Consider the following 23327-nt stretch of genomic DNA (forward strand, 5'->3'; position numbering starts at 1 on the left):
ACTCAGCGCAGGGAATATACATAGGTGATGCCTTTTCAATCTGTAGTAATCGGTGGCTGTTTTCTCTAATGATCCATCTCGTTACTGGCTCTCCAGGTTAAACATGGGCATGATGTAGGAAAAAAAACATATACAGACCATGGCGTGATATCCCCGAGATAGTTTAATGAATATCAAGTGTTACACTTACATTCAATGTGGAAAACAGTAGCGACAATACAGACTGGTTGCCTGACTCGGCTGCAGACCGAGCAGTGCTGGACGTCCGTGGCGGCGCGACACGCCTCCTCTCTGACGGCGTTTCCTCTCAAACGGGCTTCTACTGAGATAGGAGGGACGTGCGTGCCGCCACCTCCGTCCTTATGAAGCTCCGACGTGTGACCACTTCCGGTGTCCGCAATGAATGTGCGTAAGTCCTGACTTATGCAAATGATTCTACTGCTAAATCCATTACAAAACACTTCGATCTCTATTATAAATAGTGAACGAGGACAAAACAATCTTGGCAACAATGGATATATTCAATAAATCAATGTGCAAATTAAAAATTTGAAGGACTCCGGAAATTAACACTGGCCCGACTTCCTGTGTTAATGTATCAAATCAGTATATAAGCTAACAACAGAAATACGGGGAATATGAGTATGGGACTAATAAAAGTCCATTTAAAATGCAATATAAATGATTTATATATAAAAACAATCATAAATATAGTTATATTAAAATATATTAAAACATATTAAATATATACTAAACTCATTTAATTGCTCATACTATTTAAATATAAAATTGTAAAAATGTATTTATTTATTAAAATGGATATAAAAGAGATAAAATGGATAAAATAGATGTAGATTGAGCAAGGAATTAACTATTATTTATGTGGGCATTAATGTCCCATTCAATGTTGTGTCCCCAGGGCCTAAAGCACTTCATTTCATAGATCCAGAAGGTTTCCCTTCTTGAAATGGATCTCTTCAGGTTACTACCTCTCCAATGCGGTGTGTATTTTTCTATCACTATAATTTGTAGGTTTTTTGGATTTTTGTGATGACACTTGGAATAGTGTAAAGATACACTATGTCCAGTGAACCCTTTTATTATGTTGGAGAGGTGTTCCCCTATTCGGATACTGGCGGTGCGTATAGTCCTCCCAATGTATTGTAGTCCGCAACTACATTGGAGGAGATAAATGACCCCTTTAGTGTGGCAGGAGCTAAACTGCAACAGTTGGGGCATTAGATTCTCTTATGAATCTAGCCCCACAGCGGTCAATTTTTTAGATCTAGTAATCTTAAGACAAGGCTCGGGTTTCATTACTAAGACCTATTTTAAACCGACTGACAAAAACGGGTTCATCACTATGGACAGTTGCCACCATCCCAAGTGGCTTGGCTCAGTCCCGAAAGGGCAATTTAAGCGTATTAGGCGCAACTGTACCAAGAAGTCGGATTTTATTGAACAAGCCAATGTTTTAAAAGAAAGATTTTTAGAAAAAGGTTATATGCCACAGATATTGGATCAAGAAATTGAATTGATGGGACAACAGACACAAGAAGACCTCATCTTGCCCAAATTGACTGATTCCACTCACCAAGCTCAGTCTAGATTCGAATATGCCTTTGTTACACAATTTTCTCAGAATTACAAATGGCTTAACCATGTCTTCAAAAAACATTGGAGCATCTTACAAGGAGACAAAATATTGGGGCCTTCTCTCCCCGATAATCCTAGTATGATCTATAGGAAAGCGAGGAATTTAAAGGATCTTATCGCCAGTAATCCGATTGAAAAACCTATAACACCAAATTTTTTTCCAGACATGAAAGGCTTCTTCCCTTGTAGAAATTGTCAAATTTGTAGAGAAGCGAAAACTATACGGACTAAAAAGTTCTCATCTACCACCACCAAAAAAGAATATCAGATCAAGGAGTTTATCTCCTGCCACACTAAAGGGGTCATTTATCTCCTCCAATGTAGTTGCGGACTACAATACATTGGGAGGACTATACGCACCGCCAGTATCCGAATAGGGGAACACCTCTCCAACATAATAAAAGGGTTCACTGGACATAGTGTATCTTTACACTATTCCAAGTGTCATCACAAAAATCCAAAAAACCTACAAATTATAGTGATAGAAAAATACACACCGCATTGGAGAGGTAGTAACCTGAAGAGATCCATTTCAAGAAGGGAAACCTTCTGGATCTATGAAATGAAGTGCTTTAGGCCCTGGGGACACAACATTGAATGGGACATTAATGCCCACATAAATAATAGTTAATTCCTTGCTCAATCTACATCTATTTTATCCATTTTATCTCTTTTATATCCATTTTAATAAATAAATACATTTTTACAATTTTATATTTAAATAGTATGAGCAATTAAATGAGTTTAGTATATATTTAATATGTTTTAATATATTTTAATATAACTATATTTATGATTGTTTTTATATATAAATCATTTATATTGCATTTTAAATGGACTTTTATTAGTCCCATACTCATATTCCCCGTATTTCTGTTGTTAGCTTATATACTGAATTGATACATTAACACAGGAAGTCGGGCCAGTGTTCATTTCCGGAGTCCTTTAAATTTTTAATTTGCACATTGATTTATTGAATATATCCATTATTGCCAAGATTGTTTTGTCCTCGTTCACTATTTATAATAGAGATCGAAGTGTTTTGTAATGGATTTAGCAGTAGAATCATTTGCATAAGTCAGGACTTCCGCACATTCATTGCGGACACCGGAAGTGGTCACACGTCGGAGCTTCATAAGGACGGAGGTGGCGGCGCGCACGTCCCTCCTATCTCAGTAGAAGCCCGTTTGAGAGGAAACGCCGTCAGAGAGGAGGCGTGTCGCGCCGCCACGGACGTCCAGCACTGCTCGGTCTGCAGCCGAGTCAGGCAACCAGTCTGTATTGTCGCTACTGTTTTCCACATTGAATGTAAGTGTAACACTTGATATTCATTAAACTATCTCGGGGATATCACGCCATGGTCTGTATATGTTTTTTTTCCTACATCATGCCCATGTTTAACCTGGAGAGCCAGTAACGAGATGGATCATTAGAGAAAACAGCCACCGATTACTACAGATTGAAAAGGCATCACCTATGTATATTCCCTGCGCTGAGTTACCTGATTTTTGGTAAGAGGCCTATCCTGCATTTTCACAGGGTGGTGATTTTGATTCCTCCTTCCCAACAGCATCTAATGAATTTTGCTTTCCAATTTATTGCATTTGGTAAGGAGGATAGCGTGTTGGTGGTGGCAGTGGCGGCTGGTGCTCAAAATTTTTGGGGGGGCGCAAAAAGAAAAATGTAATCGGTATTGCTTCGCGTCAAAAAACGCAGTAAAAAATTGCGTGACTTTGAAGTCATGGTACAGGCATGGCACAGGTGATGGTACAGGAGATGGTATAGGCATGGCACAGATATGGTATAAGCATGTCACAGGTCATGGTACAGGAGATGGTATATGCCCCCTTTCAATGCAGAGACCAGCGTGCGTGCCCCCTTCAATGCAATGAACACTGTGCTATGCCCCCTTCAATGCAATAAACACTGTGCTGTGCCCCCACAATGCAGAGTTCAGCGTGCATGCCCCCTTCAATGCAACTGTGCTGTGCCCCCTTCAATGCAATGAACATTGTGCTGTGCCCCCTTCAATGCAATGAACACTGTGCTATGCCCCCTTCAATGCAATAAACACTGTGCTGTGCCCCCTTCAATGCAATAAACACTGTGCTGTGCCCCCTTCAATGCAATGAACACTGTGCTGTGCCCCCACAATGCAATGAACACTGTGCTGTGCCCCCTTCAATGCAATAAACACTGTGCTGTACCCCCTTCAATGCAATAAACACTGTGCTGTGCCCCCTTCAATGCAATGAACAATGTGCTGTGCCCCCTTCAATGCAATAAACACTGTTCTGTGCCCCCTTCAATGCAATGAACACTGTGCTGTGCCCACAACAATGCAGAGTTCAGCGTGCATGCCCCCTTCAATGCAATAAACACTGTGCTGTGCCCCTTCAATGCAATAAACACTGTGCTGGGCCCCCTTCAATGCAATAAACACTGTGCTGGGCCCCCTTCAATGCAATAAACAATGTGCTGTGCCCCCTTCAATGCAATAAACACTGTTCTGTGCCCCCTTCAATGCAATGAACACTGTGCTATGCCCCCTTCAATGCAATAAACACTGTGCTGTGCCCCCTTCAATGCAATAAACACTGTGCTGTGCCCCCTTCAATGCAATAAACACTGTGCTGTGCCCCCTTCAATGCAATAAACACTGTGCTGTGCCCCCTTCAATGCAATGAACACTGTGCTATGCCCCCTTCAATGCAATGAACACTGTGCTGTGCCCCCTTCAATGCAATAAACACTGTGCTGTGCCCCCTTCAATGCAATGAACTCTGTGCTGTGCCCCAACAATGCAGAGTTCAGCGTGCATGCCCCCTTCAATGCAACTGTGCTGTGCTCCCACAATGCAATGAACAATGTGCTGTGCCCCCTTCAATGCAATGAACACTGTGCTATGCCCCCTTCAATGCAATAAACACTGTGCTGTGCCCCCTTCAATGCAATAAACACTGTGCTGTGCCCCCTTCAATGCAATAAACACTGTGCTTTGCCCCCTTCAATGCAATAAACACTGTGCTGTGCCCCCTTCAATGCAATGAACACTGTGCTATGCCCCCTTCAATGCAATAAACACTGTGCTGTGCCCCCTTCAATGCAATGAACACTGTGCTGTGCCCCCACAATGCAATGAACACTGTGCTGTGCCCCCTTCAATGCAATAAACACTGTGCTGTGCCCCCTTCAATGCAATAAACACTGTGCTGTGCCCCCTTCAATGCAATGAACACTGTGCTGTGCCCCCTTCAATGCAATGAACTCTGTGCTGTGCCCCAACAATGCAGAGTTCAGCGTGCATGCCCCCTTCAATGCAACTGTGCTGTGCCCCCTTCAATGCAATGAACACTGTGCTATGCCCCCTTCAATGCAATAAACACTGTGCTGTGCCCCCTTCAATGCAATGAACACTGTGCTGTGCCCCCACAATGCAATGAACACTGTGCTGTGCCCCCTTCAATGCAATAAACACTGTGCTGTGCCCCCTTCAATGCAATAAACACTGTGCTGTGCCCCCTTCAATGCAATGAACACTGTGCTGTGCCCCCTTCAATGCAATGAACTCTGTGCTGTGCCCCCACAATGCAGAGTTCAGCGTGCATGCCCCCTTCAATGCAACTGTGCTGTGCCCCCTTCAATGCAATGAACAATGTGCTGTGCCCCCTTCAATGCAATGAACAATGTGCTGTGCCCCCTTCAATGCAATGAACACTGTGCTGTGCCCCCTTCAATGCAATAAATACTGTGCTATGCCCCCTTCAATGCAATAAACACTGTTCTGTGCCCCCTTCAATGCAATGAACACTGTGCTGTGCCCCAACAATGCAGAGTTCAGCGTGCATGCCCCCTTCAATGCAATAAACACTGTGCTGTGCCCCCTTCAATGCAATAAACACTGTGCTGGGCCCCCTTCAATGCAATAAACACTGTGCTGTGCACCCTTCAATGCAATAAACACTGTTCTGTGCCCCCTTCAATGCAATGAACACTGTGTTATGCCCCCTTCAATGCAATAAACACTGTGCTGTGCCCCCTTCAATGCAATAAACACTGTGCTGTGCCCCCTTCAATGCAATAAACACTGTGCTGTGCCCCCTTCAATGCAATGAACACTGTGCTGTGCCCCCTTCAATGCAATGAACACTGTGCTATGCCCCCTTCAATGCAATAAACACTGTGCTGTGCCCCCTTCAATGCAATGAACACTGTGCTGTGCCCCCACAATGCAATAAACACTGTGCTGTGCCCCCTTCAATGCAATAAACACTGTGCTGTGCCCCCTTCAATGCAATGAACTCTGTGCTGTGCCCCAACAATGCAGAGTTCAGCGTGCATGCCCCCTTCAATGCAACTGTGCTGTGCCCCCTTCAATGCAATGAACACTGTGCTGTGCCCCCACAATGCAGAGTTCAGCGTGCATGCCCCCTTCAATGCAACTGTGCTGTGCCCCCTTCAATGCAATGAACAATGTGCTGTGCCCCCTTCAATGCAATGAACACTGTGCTATGCCCCCTTCAATGCAATAAACACTGTGCTGTGCCCCCTTCAATGCAATAAACACTGTGCTGTGCCCCCTTCAATGCAATAAACACTGTGCTGTGCCCCCTTCAATGCAATAAACACTGTGCTGTGCCCCCTTCAATGCAATGAACACTGTGCTATGCCCCCTTCAATGCAATAAACACTGTGCTGTGCCCCCTTCAATGCAATTAACACTGTGCTGTGCCCCCTTCAATGCAATAAACACTGTGCTGTGCCCCCTTCAATGCAATAAACACTGTGCTGTGCCCCCTTCAATGCAATAAACACTGTGCTGTGCCCCCTTCAATGCAATGAACACTGTGCTATGCCCCCTTCAATGCAATAAACACTGTGCTGTGCCCCCTTCAATGCAATGAACACTGTGCTGTGCCCCCACAATGCAATAAACACTGTGCTGTGCCCCCTTCAATGCAATAAACACTGTGCTGTGCCCCCTTCAATGCAATGAACTCTGTGCTGTGCCCCAACAATGCAGAGTTCAGCGTGCATGCCCCCTTCAATGCAACTGTGCTGTGCCCCCTTCAATGCAATGAACACTGTGCTGTGCCCCCACAATGCAGAGTTCAGCGTGCATGCCCCCTTCAATGCAACTGTGCTGTGCCCCCTTCAATGCAATGAACAATGTGCTGTGCCCCCTTCAATGCAATGAACACTGTGCTATGCCCCCTTCAATGCAATAAACACTGTGCTGTTCCCCCTTCAATGCAATAAACACTGTGCTGTGCCCCCTTCAATGCAATAAACACTGTGCTGTGCCCCCTTCAATGCAATAAACACTGTGCTGTGCCCCCTTCAATGCAATGAACACTGTGCTATGCCCCCTTCAATGCAATAAACACTGTGCTGTGCCCCCTTCAATGCAATAAACACTGTGCTGTGCCCCCTTCAATGCAATAAACACTGTGCTGTGCCCCCTTCAATGCAATGAACACTGTGATATGCCCCCTTCAATGCAATGAACACTGTGCTGTGCCCCCACAATGCAATGAACACTGTGCTGTGCCCCCTTCAATGCAATAAACACTGTGCTGTGCCCCCTTCAATGCAACGAACACTGTGCCGTGCCCCCTTCAATGCAATGAACTCTGTGCTGTGCCCCAACAATGCAGAGTTCAGCGTGCATGCCCCCTTCAATGCAACTGTGCTGTGCCCCCTTCAATGCAATGAACAATGTGCTGTGCCCCCTTCAATGCAGAGTTCAGCGTGCATGCCCCTTTCAATGCAGAGCGCCACAGCATTGTCCCCCAATAATTGCAGAGCGCCACAGCATTGTCCCCAATGATTGCAGAGTGCGCCACAGAATTGTACCCCAATGATTGCAGAGTGCGCCACAGCATTGTACCCCAATGATTGCAAAGAGCCACAGCATTGTCCCCCAATCACTGCAGAGTGCCACAGCATTGTACCCCAATCACTGCAGAGTGCCACAGCATTGTCCCCCAATGATTGCAGAGCGCCACAGCATTGTCCCCCAATAATTGCAGAGCGCCACAGCATTGTCCCCCAATAATTGCAGAGCGCCACAGCATTGTCCCCCAATAATTGCAGAGTGCCACAGCATTGTCCCCCAATAATTGCAGAGCGCCACAGCATTGTCCCCCAATGATTGCAGAGCGCCACAGCATTGTACCCCAATGATTGCAGAGCGCCACAGCATTGTACCCCAATGATTGCAGAGTGCCACAGCATTGTCCCCCAATGATTGCAGAGCGCAACAGCATTGTACCCCAATCACTGCAGAGTGCCACAGCATTGTACCCCAATGATTGCAGAGCGCCACAGCATTGTCCCCCAATAATTGCAGAGCGCCACAGCATTGTACCCCAATGATTGCAGAGCGCCACAGCATTGTCCCCCAATGATTGCAGAGTGCCAGCATTGTCCCCCAATGATTGCAGAGTGCCACAGCATTGTACCCCAATGATTGCAGAGCGCCAGAGCATTGTCCCCCAATGATTGCAGAGCGCCACAGCATTGTCCCCCAATGATTGCAGAGTGCCAGCAGTGTACCCCAATCGATGCAGAGTGCAGCGTGCGTGCTCCCTTCAAACTTACCTGGCGGCGGCGCGGCTCAGCTTCTTCCTCCTCTTCTGCGGCGGGTCCTTCTCCCTCGTCTCGGGGCGGGAACCGGCGGGCGGCCTCTCCTCTTCTCTGAGCGGCGGTGACGGTGAGTGATTGACGCACGCACCGGCACCGCCCCCATTCGACGTCAGCGATATCCTGGATGATGATTGGTCCAGGCTGGAGACTGGACCAATCACAGCCAGGATATCACGAAGGTGGGGGTGGCCAAGCGCTGTTTCCTGCGCCCAGGTTACGCCCCCAGAAGGCAGCCAATCGGCGCCTCTTCTGGGTCGTAACCCCCACCCCCCCTTTAGCCACCACATTGGCCGGCGAACCGATTTTTTTTTTTTTTCCGAACTTTATTGTTCTTTTTGTCTTTTTTTTTTTTTCTTCTTTTTTTTTAGGGGGGGCGGCGCCCTGGCCCCCTATGCACGGGCCGCCACTGGGTGGTGGGATTTTTCACTACAGAGCACCGGCCATATACAGTGCACCTTTTCAACCTTCAACACTTGGAGCTTTTGTGTACTTTGGGAATGCACAACACCTTTAAGAGTTTTTGCACTTATAAGTTTTGAGCTTATCCAAGGCACTCAGTGGGATTTTGGATTTTCAATCATTGATATCACATTGATCTCACTTCATCTCTTTATGCAATTGTGCATTATTTGTATATTTGTTTATGCATCATATTGTTTTAGCGCACCTATTATTTACACATCCAATTCACTGAAGCACAGTTCAGGTAGCAGCTTTCATTCATTCATTACCAGCGCACCTTCACACACATTAAAACATGAAGAAAGACCATGTAAATCTCCTGCTACATACAGAAATCAGGTGGCTTAGCAAAGGATGAGTTCTCCACAGAGTTATTTTAGGCTCCGTTCACATGTTAGCGTATGGATCGCGGGCAGAACCGCCGCGATTCCGCCCGCAATCCGGAGATTATTGCAAATCGCGGGACGCCTGTGCGTTGCCCGTTGATTTGCAATAGCCCCCCAAACGCTGAGCGATGTTGCCGCGATTTCCGCCTGCCGAATCGCGGTAACATCGCGCAAAAAAAATCGCGGCACGCAATACGCTCCAAAGAAGCTCTTGTACTTTTTTGGGCGTAATGCGTCCCGCGATTTTTTTTGCGCGATGTTACTGCGATTCGCACAGGCGTCCCGCGATTTGCAATAATCTCCGGATAGCGGGCGGAACTGCGGCGGTTCTGCCCGCGATCCATACGCTGACATGTGAACAGAGCCTCAAGAAATTAGTAGGTCAGATTTTGTTGAGTGCTTTGAAGATAAAAAAAAAATGACTGCAGAAACTGGCATACTTAAGCCCCGTACACACGTACCGATTGTCGGCCGTAAATATTCGGCCGACGACCGATCGGCCGATTGTAGGCTTGTTAGTATGATGCTTCCGACAGCCGACAGCGCATTTTCGGCCGAACAGAATCTGTTGTGCAGGCATTAAAATTTTTGTTGGCCAACACCAGAACGGCCGATTGTTCGCCAGTCAGTACAGAATTCGGCCGACAAACAGCCGATTAGCAAGACTGGGCATGCTCATAAAAGAAAAAACACACGGAAAGTTAACCATCATATGACATCACTTCTGCAGTCAGCTGTTGTTGGCCGACAAAATTCATGTGCAGTCTTTTGCAGTTTTCAGCCGACACGACAGCCCTGGACAAAAGACGACCGATCGTTCGGCCGACGTTCGCTACGTGTGTACAGGGCATTAGCTGACATTTTAAATCACATGAACCTGCTGAACAAGTCTCTGCAAGGTTCTGGAGAAAATATCTTCACTTCAAGTGACAAGATACTTGGATTCAAAAGGAAACTGAATGTTTGGAAAAGCCATGTTGTTAAAGAAATCTGGAGATGTTTCCTCTGTTGCTTGGCCTTGGAAGTGAGGATTACCAGCAAGTTTTAAGTCTTATTGAAAGCCACCTGTATGTATTGTAGAGCAAAATGGAATATTATTTTCCTTCTCTTTCAACACAAATTTATGATTGGGTGAGGAACCCTTTCTCTGAGCCTTCTGTTCAGTCAGAGAACTTGAATTTGAATTTAAAAGAACAGGATGAAATTTGTGATTTGCCGTCTGATCGTACCCTCAGGATGAGGTTTGATGATGTATCCTTGGACAAATTCTGGATTTCAGTCAAAGAAGAGTATCCTACCATTTACAGAAAGGCATTGAATGTTTTGCTGCAGTTTTCTACTTCCTACATGTGTGAGCAAGCTTTTTCCTGTTTAACAAGCATCAAGAGCAGGGAACGAAATTGTTTAATTTCAATTGAAGATTAAATTTGTGTGTGCTTATCTCAAGTTCAACCCAGAATTAAGCATCTGTGCGGAAAAAAGAGAGCCCAAGTTTCACATTAAGGAGGTAAGGTTTTTTTCACAATAGTTATTCTATTAAATTATTTAATATCTATTATTTGATACCGTTACTGTTTCTTTATTGCTGTTATGACTACAGCTCGCTGATCAGATCCAATGTTTCGAAAAAAAATTTCAGGGGTTCCCCCGAGACCTCAAACTTTTTGCCAAGGGTTTCCTGAAGGCAAAAAGGTTGAGAAACGCTGGTCTACACAAATACTATGCAAACCCCTGACCAAGCCCTTTCCACCAATATCTTTACAGGAACCAGATTTCTAAGGCTACTTTTTATAAATGTTTTCTGTAAACAAGGACAGAAATATATGAGAAGCTCAGATATGTAAGGCTCCATGTACACGGGACGTTGTTAAAAGTCCCTTGAATGCTGGAATTTTTTTTGTTTTTTTTTAGGACGTTTAAAACGTCCGTTGTGTCGTGTTTGCACCCGCGTTTAGCGGTCGTTTGCGTTTAAAACCGTTCCTAGAGGTAAAAAAAAATCATTCCCCTTTAAAATGGAAAAACGCGAGCGCCAAACGTGGGTCATTGCGTTCGGTCGCGTTCGGCCACGTTCGGCCGCGTTTTTTCGTTTGAAACTCCGGGAAACACACGTTCGAATGCAAATAATTGCGTTCCAAAAAACGTCCCTGAACTCAACTGCCTGCAAATGACTGTAAATGACCCTGTGTACATGGACAGATAAGATAACATGTAGGTGGGTTCAGGGGCTTATGAAAAAAACACCCAACTGCTCCTAAACGTCCATTGACAACGTCCCGTGTACATGGAGCCTAAAAGTAGAATATCAGTCTTGCCAAGCCAATAGACACATATTACAAAAGTGTTTTTATTTTTGACAGAAGATTTATAACAGAATTTTAGGCAAATCTCAAGAATATGCAGGTAAATACATACAGTAAGCTGCACTACCTGGCAAATGTTTTGTGATACTGTGATTCATATGCAACCTATGCTACTGAGGTAGTTCACAGCTAGGGGGGCACTGTGACCTTCAGTGGCAATGGACCTTTTCCCAGCACTGCTACAAGCTCTGCTTATAGAAATTCAGCTCTTCCTGGAACCAGCTCTGGAAAGCAGGAATAGAAGCCAAAGCAGCCCTGGGCTCCAATATTATATAACAGAATTACTTAGCAGTAATACACACCTGACGCATAGATTGCTTGCATTCCTCCAGCTCCTTGCTATACTGTGGTTCACACCTTTTGTTTTCTGGAAAAATATAAGAGGATACTTTTATCCAAAACTATATGATTAAAAGTGTGTGGACATCCCCCTGAGTTATTTAGTTAATTATTGAGTCATTATTGAGTAAAGAATACTATTAATTTTTACAGCATAGAAAGACATGTTAGACATTTTTGTGAAAGGTTTGAGGAAGGCTATTTTCTGTACCAGCACCACAGTGGAGTTTGGTATGGAGGAACTTAACTGGCCTTTACTCAACCGTTGGGATGAACTGGAATGCCAATGTCTTAGAATGACCTGGAATGCTGACGTCTATGGGCACTATGTGACCAAGTTATTTAAATGTAGTTGCCCAGCCTATAAATTGTCAAAATTCCTTTACAATGATGATAATCAAAAGTGATCAAACATACTGTGTATAAACACCTCTATTCAAATTAAAAAAATATAGAAATATATGAAGTGAATATAAAATGATATAGTCCACAGCCAAAGAATATATACAGTATATGCTAAATATACAGTATATATTGGGTGATAAACCGATAATCTTCAAACGTGGGGGGCGTGACTGGATGTAGAGTGGACAAGACGCTTCTGGTGTGAGGTCTGGGCATCCTGCACTATCCTAGCCATCACTAATCCTGATTTCTAGCCTTACTTACCTGGTTGAGCTGTGGGGACCTCCAGGACACCTGTGGGCACGCTCTGGAATGCCGGCAAAGCAGAAAACCATGGTTGCCCCTTCTAAACAGAAGCCGGCTTTCCCGTCAGCAGCGTGCTCCGACGCCATCTTGGAGCGGCTTTGCACTCTGCTATCTGACATGGAGATGTCCACTCCTCAGATCCTTCTACCTCTCAATCCTCCTCCATCCACGGTCAGGCAAGTGATACAGTTATGATCTTGACTGCCATTGAACAGAGTAAGACCTCTTTATTAGCCCGCATTGACCATTTAGCAGAGGAATGTAACTTTATCAGAGCAGATCTGGATAAGATCAGAGGGCGCCTGACTGACACTGAACAGAGGATTTCTAATACAGAAGATTTGACCACTCAGCATACAGTATCCCTGTCTTCACTCAAGCATAAAGTCCTGATGCTGATTGCTAAAGCGGATGATGCAGAGAACCACCAATGGCGGAATAATGTTAGGGTGCTGGGCCTGCCTGAGGGGGCTGAGGGAGATAAGCCTGCTGAATTTGCTGAAGTGTTTTTCAAAACCTGCTTAATCTCACTGACACTGCACCCACTTATGTGGTGGAGCGGGCACATAGGGTCTCCACAGGCCGCAGTATTCCACCCCGCCCCGCGCCCTTCCTTGTTCTGTTTCTCAATTACCGCGACCGGGACCGCATTCTGAGTGAGGCCCGCAAACATGCCACGCTGCCTTATGAGAATACTGTTGTCCATTTCTATCCGGATTTCTCTGCAGAGCTTCTAAAGAAGAGGAAGACCTTTAATAAAGTCAGGCGCAAACTTCGTAATAAAGAAATCAAGTACTACATGCTGTATCCAAGCCGTCTCCGTGTGCAACATTCCGGATCTGTCAAGTTCTTTGATACCCCAGAGGAAGCAGATGACTGGCTACTTACCTTGCAGTGAGCCTTTCCCCCTCTTTCTTTCTTTGGAGTCCTTGATGCTTGGTCTCTGCCTGCATTACTATCCTGATTACATTGTTGGCTGGACGGCTGGGATGGTATGACCTGCTTGTGGGTGTTCGCTTGCCCCTCCTGATTTACAGGTGTCCATTCTCCCCCTGTGCTATGGCGCACCTGCTTCCCCATTTCTGTGTTTTGGTGGCCTTTTCTCTCATCATTGGCCAGTGGTCCCTGGAGCCACTGTCTGTGGAAGCCCCTGGTGACATTTGCTGTTCTAGGCCACCTTGTCCCCTTTTGCCGGACTATCCACAGTCTGGCGGAATAGGAACTCTCTGGACCGATCGTCACCACCCCTCCTGAGAGCACCTTCTGGGGTCTTCGCACGAACACACACTGGACCTGGTCCAGGACTCTGTTGACTTCTAGACGTCCACGTTTTGGGGTAAAAACTGCCTAGTGGTTTGTTGGGGTAATGCTAGACAGTAGGGAGTTTTCTGCAACTTTTGCAGCACTTAAGTTGTTTGTTCTTTGTTTAGGGTTATTGTTAATGCACCTATGTACTCCTTTTCTTGACCAGCTGTTCTTGGGACCCTCTCCCCCTCCAAGAGACCTTTGCAGTAGTCCCCTGGGTTTGCACATTGCCCCCCCCCCTCAATCATAACTTGGTGTCCCCCATGAGTGGTAGGCTCACATTGGTCTCTTGGAACGTGAGGGGCCTCAATGGCAAAGTCAGGAGGTCACTGATATTAAAATTTCTATAATCTCACAAACCTCACATTTTATTTTTGCAAGAAACCTACCTAACTGGTAGTAAGGTGCTGGTGCTCAGGCGTGCATGGATTAGGCAGGGATTCCACGCCACCTACTCCACTTACGCTAGGGGCGTATCGATTCTCCTGAACAAGTCGCTCCCCTGTGTGGTGGACCAGGTGATTACTGATCCAGGGGGCAGATATGTTATTGTACTGTTGGAGATTTATGCCTCCAAATGGGTGCTGGTTAATATTTATTTGCCTCCCCGTTCGACCCTGCCATATTGTACTTAGTCTCGGGCAAGCTTGCCTCTCTTGACTTCCACTAATTGGTGGTGGGAGGGGACTTTAATGCCATCCTGGTTGGGGATTTGGGCGCCTCCAATCCGCACAGGGCGTCGCATCCGGACCTCCTGGCATGGGCGAAGATGTCTGGTCTTCGGGAGATATGGCGTTAGTAGTACCCCACAGATTGGGTGTTCTCCTGCATTTCTACGGACAGATTGGACTCCCCCATCGACCCGATGTTGGGGTCGGCGCCGGTCCTCTCTGCCACGTGCTCGGCCTCCTATCTCCAGGCTGGCGTCTCGGACCATTCTCCTCTGGAGGTCTCTATGGTCTTGGATGCTGGTAGGGAGCCAAGTTGCTGGAGACTGGCGTCCCACTGAGTGCACAATGCTGATATTCAGGTACTCATGTCTCCTAAACTGAATGATTTCTGGACCACTAAGGATAATACTGCTCCGGCGACTATGGTATGGGAAACCTGTAAGGCCTTTATTAGGGGCGAGTACATCTCCTCCATCAAGGCCGTCTGGTCGGATGCAGTTTCCTGCACGTCCCAACTTGAGAGAGACAAAGGGGAGGCCATGAGAGCGTTCACGGATGATCCTGTTGCGGAGAACTACTCCAAACTGGTTAAGGTGCGCAGGGACCTGAAGCTTCACTTTGCCCAATTTGTGCACGGGGATGCTAGGAGACTGAGATCCAGGCTGTTTGAGGGAGGGGACAAAAATGGCAAGATGTTAGCCCGTTTGGTGGCTGAGCTGGTATATCAGACATAACGCGTAGGGTATCCTGGTTCGGAAATGATTTGAAAGATCCACAGAGGCTGAGTATTCTGATAACACAAATGCGTTTTTTATTACATACTTGATGTAAGAGATATTTTAATTCAATAAATTATTACCATTTTAATACTACACTATGGGAGGGAATTTTGCTTTGTTCTAACATGATGAGCGCACTTATCGGCGCCTTAAGGGGACCAGCACTCCAGGTTTGAACAAGCTTATTTGGGAGGATTAAGAGAACGCTGTGATTTGAGGATCATCACATCACCAATCAAGTTTTGAATATAAGGCAAATTTAAATATTTATCAAGGTGAAAGTTCTGTGAGCATGGAGGTGTTTAATGAAGGTGGAAGCACACTATATGGTTTCACATTATCACATATGGATTCATTCATATTAAGGAAGTGGACTACTTCTATCTATCATGATTGAAGAATATTGATTTATCATGCAATACATGAAGTATATTTAGCATCTATATAATCTTTGACTGTGGACTATATCATTTTATATTCACTTCATATATATTTATATATTTTTATTCTGAATAGACTTTTTTTTATATGTTTGATCACTTTTTATTACCATCATTGTGAAGGAATTTTGACACTTTTTTAGGCTGTGCAACTCCATTTATATAACTTGGTCACTTTACTGTGGGAACACACTAGGGTTTGCAGTAACCACTTTATTTAATTTATGTATATGTATTCACACTTTGTATGCACAATTTTATACACAGGTAGCGAGGAGGTATTTTCTGTTTATATTGGCACTATGTACATGGGGGATAGTCATCCATTGATATTAAAAACTGAGCCTTCTACTAAAAAAAAGTTCATGAAATGTATAATCTTGTATAGTGGTGCTTTAGGTCCGATTGAACTGCTTACCTGGCTGTGATGTTTGTTGTATTGAGGCAGCTGAGCTTCTCCAATGTGTACTTTGCATTGTTGCTGTTGTTTTACTGATCTCCACACTTGGTGTAATATCCATTGGTGGCCCAGTGCTGGGGTCTGAGAAAAAAGATTTTAAAAGGGTAAGGCCTTTATTAGGGGCGTGTATATCTCCCCCATCAAGGCCATCTGGTGGGATGTGGCTTCCCGCATGTCCCAATTTGAGAGAGACGAAGCAGAGGCCACGAGAGCGTTCACGGATGACCCTGTTGCGGAGAACTACTCCAAACTGGTTAAGGTGCGCAGGGACCTGAAGCTTCACTTTACCCAATTTGTGCACGGGGATGCTAGGAGACTGAGATCCAGGCTGTTTGAGGTAGGGGACAAAAATGGCAAGATGTTAGCCCGTTTGGTGGCTGAGCTGGTATATAAGACATAACGCGTAGGGCATCCTGGTCTGGAAATGATTTGAAAGATCCACAGATGCTGAGTATTCTGATTACACAAATGCGTTTTTTATTACATACTTGATGTAAGAGATATTTTAATTAAATAAATTATTACCATTTTAATACTACACTATGGGAGGCAATTTTGCTTTGTCCTAACATGATGATGAGCGCACTTATCGGCGCCTTAAGGGAACCAGCACCCCAGGTTTGAACAAGCTTATTTGGGAGGATTAAGAGAACGCTGTGATTTGAGGATCACCACATCACCAATCGAGTTTTGAATATAAGGCAAATTTAAATATTTATCAAGGTGAAAGTCCTGTGAGCATGGAGGTGTTTAATGAAGGTGGAAGCACACCATATGGTTTCACATTATCACATATGGATTCATTCATATTAAGGAAGTGGACTACTTCTATCTATCATGATTGAAGAATATTGATTTATCACGCAATACATGAAGTATATTTAGCATCTATATAATATTTGACTGTGGACTATATCATTTTATATTCACTTCATATATATTTATATACTTTTAATCTGAATAGACTTTTTTTATATGTTTGATCACTTTTGATTACCATCATTGTGAAGGAATTTTGACACTTTTTTAGGCTGTGCAACTCCATTTATATAACTTGGTCACTTTACTGTGGGAACACACTAGGGTTTGCAGTAACCACTTTATTTATTTTATGTACTGTATATGTATTCACACTTTGTATACACAATTTTATACACTATATATTTTATAGGTTGCGCAGAGGTATTTTCTGTTTATATTGGCACTATGTACATGGGGGATAGTCATCCATTGATATTAAAAACTGAGCCTTCTACAAAAAAAAAAAAAGTTAATGAAATGTATAATCTTGTATAGTGGTGCTTTACGTCCTATTGAACTGCTTACCTGGCTGTGATGTTTGTGGTATTGGGGCAGCTGAGCTTCTCCAATGTGTACTTTGCATTGTTGCTGTTGTTTTACTGATCTCCACACTTGGTATATTCTCAGTTGGTGGCCCAGTGCTGGGGTCTGAGAAAAAAAGATTTTAAAAGGGTAAGGCCTTTATTAGGGGCGGGTATATCTCCTCCATCAAGGCTGTCTGGTCGGATGCGGCTTCCCGCATGTCCCAACTTAAAAGAGATAAAGCGGAGAGATCCAGGCTGTTTGAGGGAGGGGACAAAAATGGCAAGATGTTAGCCCTTTTGGTGGCTGAGCCAGCATATCTGACGGTGATTTCGGGGATTAGATCACCCACCGATGACATGGTGATGGAGCCGGGTGGTATCCTTCGAGAGTTTTTTGATTACTATGAAACACTGTATGATGATCGGCTGCTGGTCCCCCCCGGGTCTTTGGACATAGAAAAAGCCTTTGACACTGTACGGTGGCGGTACCTGTTCGAGGTTCTGGAACTCTTCGGGTTCGGCCCAGTGTTCCTACAGTGGATCCGTTTGCTCTATAATAGACCCTCAGCTTGTATTAAACTCCATGGTCGCCTATCCCCACCCTTCCGAGTCAGGAGGGGGACGAGACAGGGGTGCCCGTTATCGCCGGCTCTATTTGCGCTGGCTATGGAGCCCCTGTTGGCAGTGATTAGACAGTCACCTAGAGTAAAGGTAATACCTGTGGGTTCCATAGTTGAGAAGCTTGCACTTTATGCGGATGATCTCATCCTATTCCTCCATAATCCTGGGCCATCCCTGCGGGAAATACTTGCAATCCTTGATAGGTTCGCTGTTCTCTCAGGCCTCCGCACTAAGTAAGATAAATCCTTGGTTCTCCACATAGATGCTGGAGCAGTAGCCCTATGGGATCTTGACCTTCCGCTAAAACTCACTTGCTCCATCAAATACTTGGGTATACTCATCTCTTCTAATATTCATGATTTTATTGCCCTCAACCTACGGCCAAAAATGTAATGGTGTTAATAGATGATAGGTGCATGGTCTCGCCTTCCCCTCTCCCTGATAGGGAAGATCAATCTCATTAAAATGAAGGTCCTTCTGGTGCTGCTGTCTGTTGTTAGACATTCCCGGTGTGGCTGCCGAAGTCCCTATTTAAACAAATTGACTCTCTTATGACCACATTCCTTTGGTCTCTGCGCCCAGCTAGGTTTAGCAAAAAATTACTTTGTAGGCCCTGGATACAAGGGGGGTTAGCCTGCCCTGATTCTTCCCTGTACTATGTGGCGGCTGGTTCGGGCTCACGGGTGACTGATTTCTGACAAGACAACGCATCCCAGGTCCTGGAGGCAGCCTTTGCGGGATCTTATGAGACCCTGAGAAACACCCTCTACAGGGGACCGCAGACGGCACATCCAACCTTGACCACCTCCATGCGGACAGTGGTCAGAGCTTGGCAGGTCACTATTACTATGCCCAATCAGAGATGGGCGGTTTGGTCCCAGAATATCCTGCTGTGGTTCAACCCACATCTGCCGGAATTCCAATCCATCCCAGACCCTGCCTTGTGGGCTGGTAGGGAGGTGAAATACGTAGTGGACATCTGTGAGGGGGAATCCCTTTTTACGTTTGATAGACTTAGGAATAAATTTCAACTGCCCAACTCCTTCTTTTTTTGATATCTACAGCTCCGGCATGCTCACCAGGTGCAATTTCAGAGGCCCATAATTTGTCTTGAACAGGATAAGCTAGAAACCCTCTTGGGAGATGATACTCTCAGAAAACCTCTGTCCTCTGCATACAAGATGCTTCACCCCTCCACCTGGACTGGTTTGGATGGCCTGCGGGCAGCATGAGATGAGGAGGGGCAGGGATTGGACGAGGAGGACTGGCAGGAGATATGGGATGGCCCATTTCGTTGCCTGGTGGCAACTAGAGATAAGCAAATCTAATTCAAATTGTTGCATAGGATCTATTTCACCCCACAACATCTACACTGTATGTTCCCTACCGTCTCAGCCTCTTGCTGGAGGTTCCCCTGCGACTCTGCGGGATTTTTCCATATCTTTTGAGGGTGTCCTGCGATCGGGGGCATCTGGCTGGAGGTGACGAGCATTGTGTTTACCCTTGTTAATGAGGTGGTTCCTCTGACAGTTAACATTTGTCTCCTGGGATTGGTGGATATTTTACAGGCTCCCAAAGCGATGCGTACTTTGGTGGGCGTCCTTCTGTTCTATGCCCGGAAAGTGATTGTCTTATAATGGAGATCACTACTTCCTCCTACGCTAGCTTTTTGGAAGGGACTGGTTAACGTTGTAGTCCCTCTTTACAAAGATGCTTACACATCCAGAGGGTGTCCTCACAAATTTGATAAGGTGTGGCAACGGTGGGTAGATTAATCGCTAACGACTGACGTTCAGGATTAATTACTTGCTTCTCAATCTGAGTGTGATTTAGCCAGGACTGAGCTTACTATTTGTTTGTCCTGGGTGGTCTTGATATGCTTGCTTGCTATATCCTGAAGGTGGGGGGAAGGGTTCTTCCTGTCATATTGCATGATGAAATTTCTTCTGAAAGGATGGTTTACAGGGTGCATTTTAAGGCGGTTCCAGCCCTGTTTAACAGGTTTGGACGGATACTGCCTTGTATGTTTCATAGTAGCGAGTAGCGGATTGTGTTTTGATTGAGCCGGGGTATGCCCCTATTGGCTTTATTATGTTTTTGAAAAAAATTCAATAAACAGAAATTAAAAAAATAAATAAAAAAATTATCTTGAAACGTGATCGACAGAAATAGTCAAATTCCCTGATGAAGTCACCTGACGTGATGTGGATGTGACGTAACGCGTAGGACATCCTGGTCTGGAAATGATTTGAAAGATCTACAGATGCTGAGTATTCTGATTACACAAATGCGTTTTTTTATTACATACTTGATGTAAGAGATATTTTAATTCAATAAATGATTGCCATTTTAATACTACACTATGGGAGGCAAATTTGCTTTGTCCTAACATGATGATGAGCGCACTTATCGGCACCTTAAGGGGACCAGCACCCCAGGTTTGAACAAGCTTATTTGGGAGGATTAGGAGAACACTGTGATTTGAGGATCATCACATCACCTATCTAGTTTTGAATATAAGGCAAATTTGAATATTTATCAAGGTGAGAGTTCTGTGAGCACGGAGGTGTTTAATGAAGGTGGAAGCACACCATATGGTTTCACATTATCACATATGGATTCATTCATATTAAGGAAGTGGACTACTTCTATCTATCATGATTGAAGATTATTGATTTATCATTCAATACATACAGTAAAGTATATTTAGCATATATTTATAATCTTTGACTGTGGACTTTATCATTTTATATTCACTTCATATATTTTTATATTTTTTTAATTTGAATATACTTTTTTTATATGTTTGATCACTTTTGATTACCATCATTGTAAAGGAATTTTGACACTTTTTTAGGCTATGCAACTCCATTTATATAACTTGGTCACTTTACTGTGGGAACACACTAGGATTTGCAGTAACCACTTTATTTATTTTATGTATATGTATTCACACTTTGTATGCACAATTTTATACACAGGTAGCGCGGAGGTATTTTCTGTTTATATTGGCACTATGTACATGGGGGATAGTCATCCATTGATATTAAAAACTGAGCCTTCTACAAAAAAAAGTTCATGAAATATATAATCTTGTTTAGTGGCGTTTGGGTCCTAGTGAACTGCTTACCTGACTGTGATGTTTGTGGTATTGGGGCAGTTGAGGTTTTCCAATGTGTACTTTGCATTGTTGCTGTTGTTTTACTGATCTCCACACTTGGTGTAATCTTCGTTGGTGGCCCAGTGCTGGGGTCTGAGAAAAAAAGATTTTAAAAGGGTACTAGTGCAAAAAAATCATATGCTGGAAACTTCTTTTTTCTTGGATTATTAAAAAAAAAGTTGAATTATTTGAAAAACTGTGGCTAATAATAGAGGCAATTGGCATGCTTTTATAGTGAGTCTGTATGCAGACTATGCACACCAAAGTACCTGCATTTTCTAAAGTAAACCAGTTCAGCGCTAGAAGATTTTACCCCCTTCATGACCAGGCTGTTTTTTGCTATTTAGCACTGTGCTAATTTACCTGGTAATTGCGCGGTAATACAATGCTGTACCCAAATTACATTTATATATTTTTTTCCCCACAAATAGAGCTTTCTTTTGGTGGTATTTAACCCCCACTGAGATTTTTTAATTTTTGCTATAAAAACTTTTGACAAAAAAACACAATATTTTTTACTTTCTGTTATAAAACATATCCAATAAAAGAATTTAAAACATCTAATTTCTTAAAAAAAAATCCCAGTAAGTGTATATTGAATGGTTTGCGTGAAAGCCCCTACAAACTATGTTATATATACTGGAATTTTTATTTTTGTGATTTTTTTTTATACTAGTATTGACGGTGATCAGAGACTTGTAATGGGACTGTAATGCGGCAGACAATCTGACACTAACTGACACTGTGGGGAAATAACTAACTGCCACTGCAAACTGCCAATATTATAAAATGTCACTATACGAATGACACTGGCTGGGAAGAGGTTAACATCTAGGGCAAACAGTATATTGTATGCAGATTTTGTTATACTTTGCATGCTATGAATTATTTTTCATGCAATTGTACGAGCAGTCTTCTTTGTTTAGCAAAGCAAATATTAATACACTACAGAGTTTTAGTTGTTTCCTTGGCTTATACTGAATGAACCTTAATAGACACCAGGCAAAACACCTGAGCACTGTCATATGACTTTGGGTAGATTTTACTGTTTCGCCAGCAACATTGATTTCAGAATTGGCTGTGACAAAGGAAAGAGCAGTGAGGGAGCACAAGCAAAGTGGATTTAAAGGGTTGGGTGGTGGGTGGGGCCCCTTTGCACAGAGTCTGTCAATTTGCCCTGTGAAGGCAAGGTAATATTGGGGTTGATTTACTAAAGTCAAATAGACTGTGCACTTTGGAAAGTGCAATTGCACTCTGCAAGTGCAGTTGCTCGAGAGCTTAGTAAATGAGCAGAAGCTGCTGACTACCTTCATCCAATCATGTGCAAGCAAAAATTCTGTTTTTTTTTATTTTCGTCGCACATGATTGGGTATTCTTTGCAAAGTGAGGCTTCTCCTCATTTACTAATCTCTGGAGCAGCTGCACTTGTAGTATGCAATTGCACTTTGCAATTTGCACAGTCTCTTTTCCTTTAGTAAATCACCCCATTGTCTCTTTAAACAGAAACTAACCTTTGAAAGCTGTACCCAAAAAAGGCAGGCAGACCAGGACAGGTCATGTGAGCTTTATTTTTCATTAATTTTAATAGCTCTATAATGGCTTTAGGGTCATGTAGACAGCGGAGTTGCAAATTGCATTTGTAAAGGGCACCGGCGTGCTTTAGAATTGCATGGGAGTTTTTTTAAAACAGATGTAAAGCCATGATCAGGCCATACGGCTTCTTTTTAAACGTCTACCACTAAGGAAGATCTGAAATGTCTGGGAAACTGGTGCTAGAGCAAAATGCAAGAGGTAAAGAGGAGTGGATACAATTCTTGCAGGAGACCAAAACCCTAATAAGTTGCAGTGCCATGGACTAAGTAGGTAAGTAAAAGAAGATCTCCCACATGCAAGGTTTCTGGCTTGGGAACTTTTCCAAATAAATTCCTAAAATATTCATATTACAATTATCAGCATTAACATTTCGGAGCTCAGAAGATTCTGGATATTGTTGGCCTCTTCAAT

At 44.0% G+C, this 23327-nt stretch overlaps 1 protein-coding gene across 3 annotated transcripts in view; it reads right to left on the reverse strand.

The window, feature by feature from the left end:
• Nucleotides 1-23327, reverse strand: part of LOC309554171 (adhesion G protein-coupled receptor E3-like) — a 162127-nt gene that overhangs the window by 76422 nt on the left and 62378 nt on the right. For 2 of the 3 annotated variants that reach the window (XM_082255787.1, XM_082255786.1), the window contains exons 6-9: nt 21294-21416; nt 17544-17666; nt 16176-16298; nt 11815-11879 (exon numbers count right to left, since the gene is read on the reverse strand). In XM_082255787.1, coding sequence (XP_082111913.1) covers nt 11815-11879; nt 16176-16298; nt 17544-17666; nt 21294-21416 — 434 coding nt within the window. The remainder of the gene's footprint in view (nt 1-11814; nt 11880-16175; nt 16299-17543; nt 17667-21293; nt 21417-23327) is intronic. The other variant, XM_082255788.1, reaches the window with a different exon arrangement.

This window comes from Pelophylax lessonae (genome assembly GCF_965119305.1).
Source record: "Pelophylax lessonae genome assembly, chromosome: 4".
Lineage (NCBI taxonomy): Eukaryota > Metazoa > Chordata > Amphibia > Anura > Ranidae > Pelophylax > Pelophylax lessonae.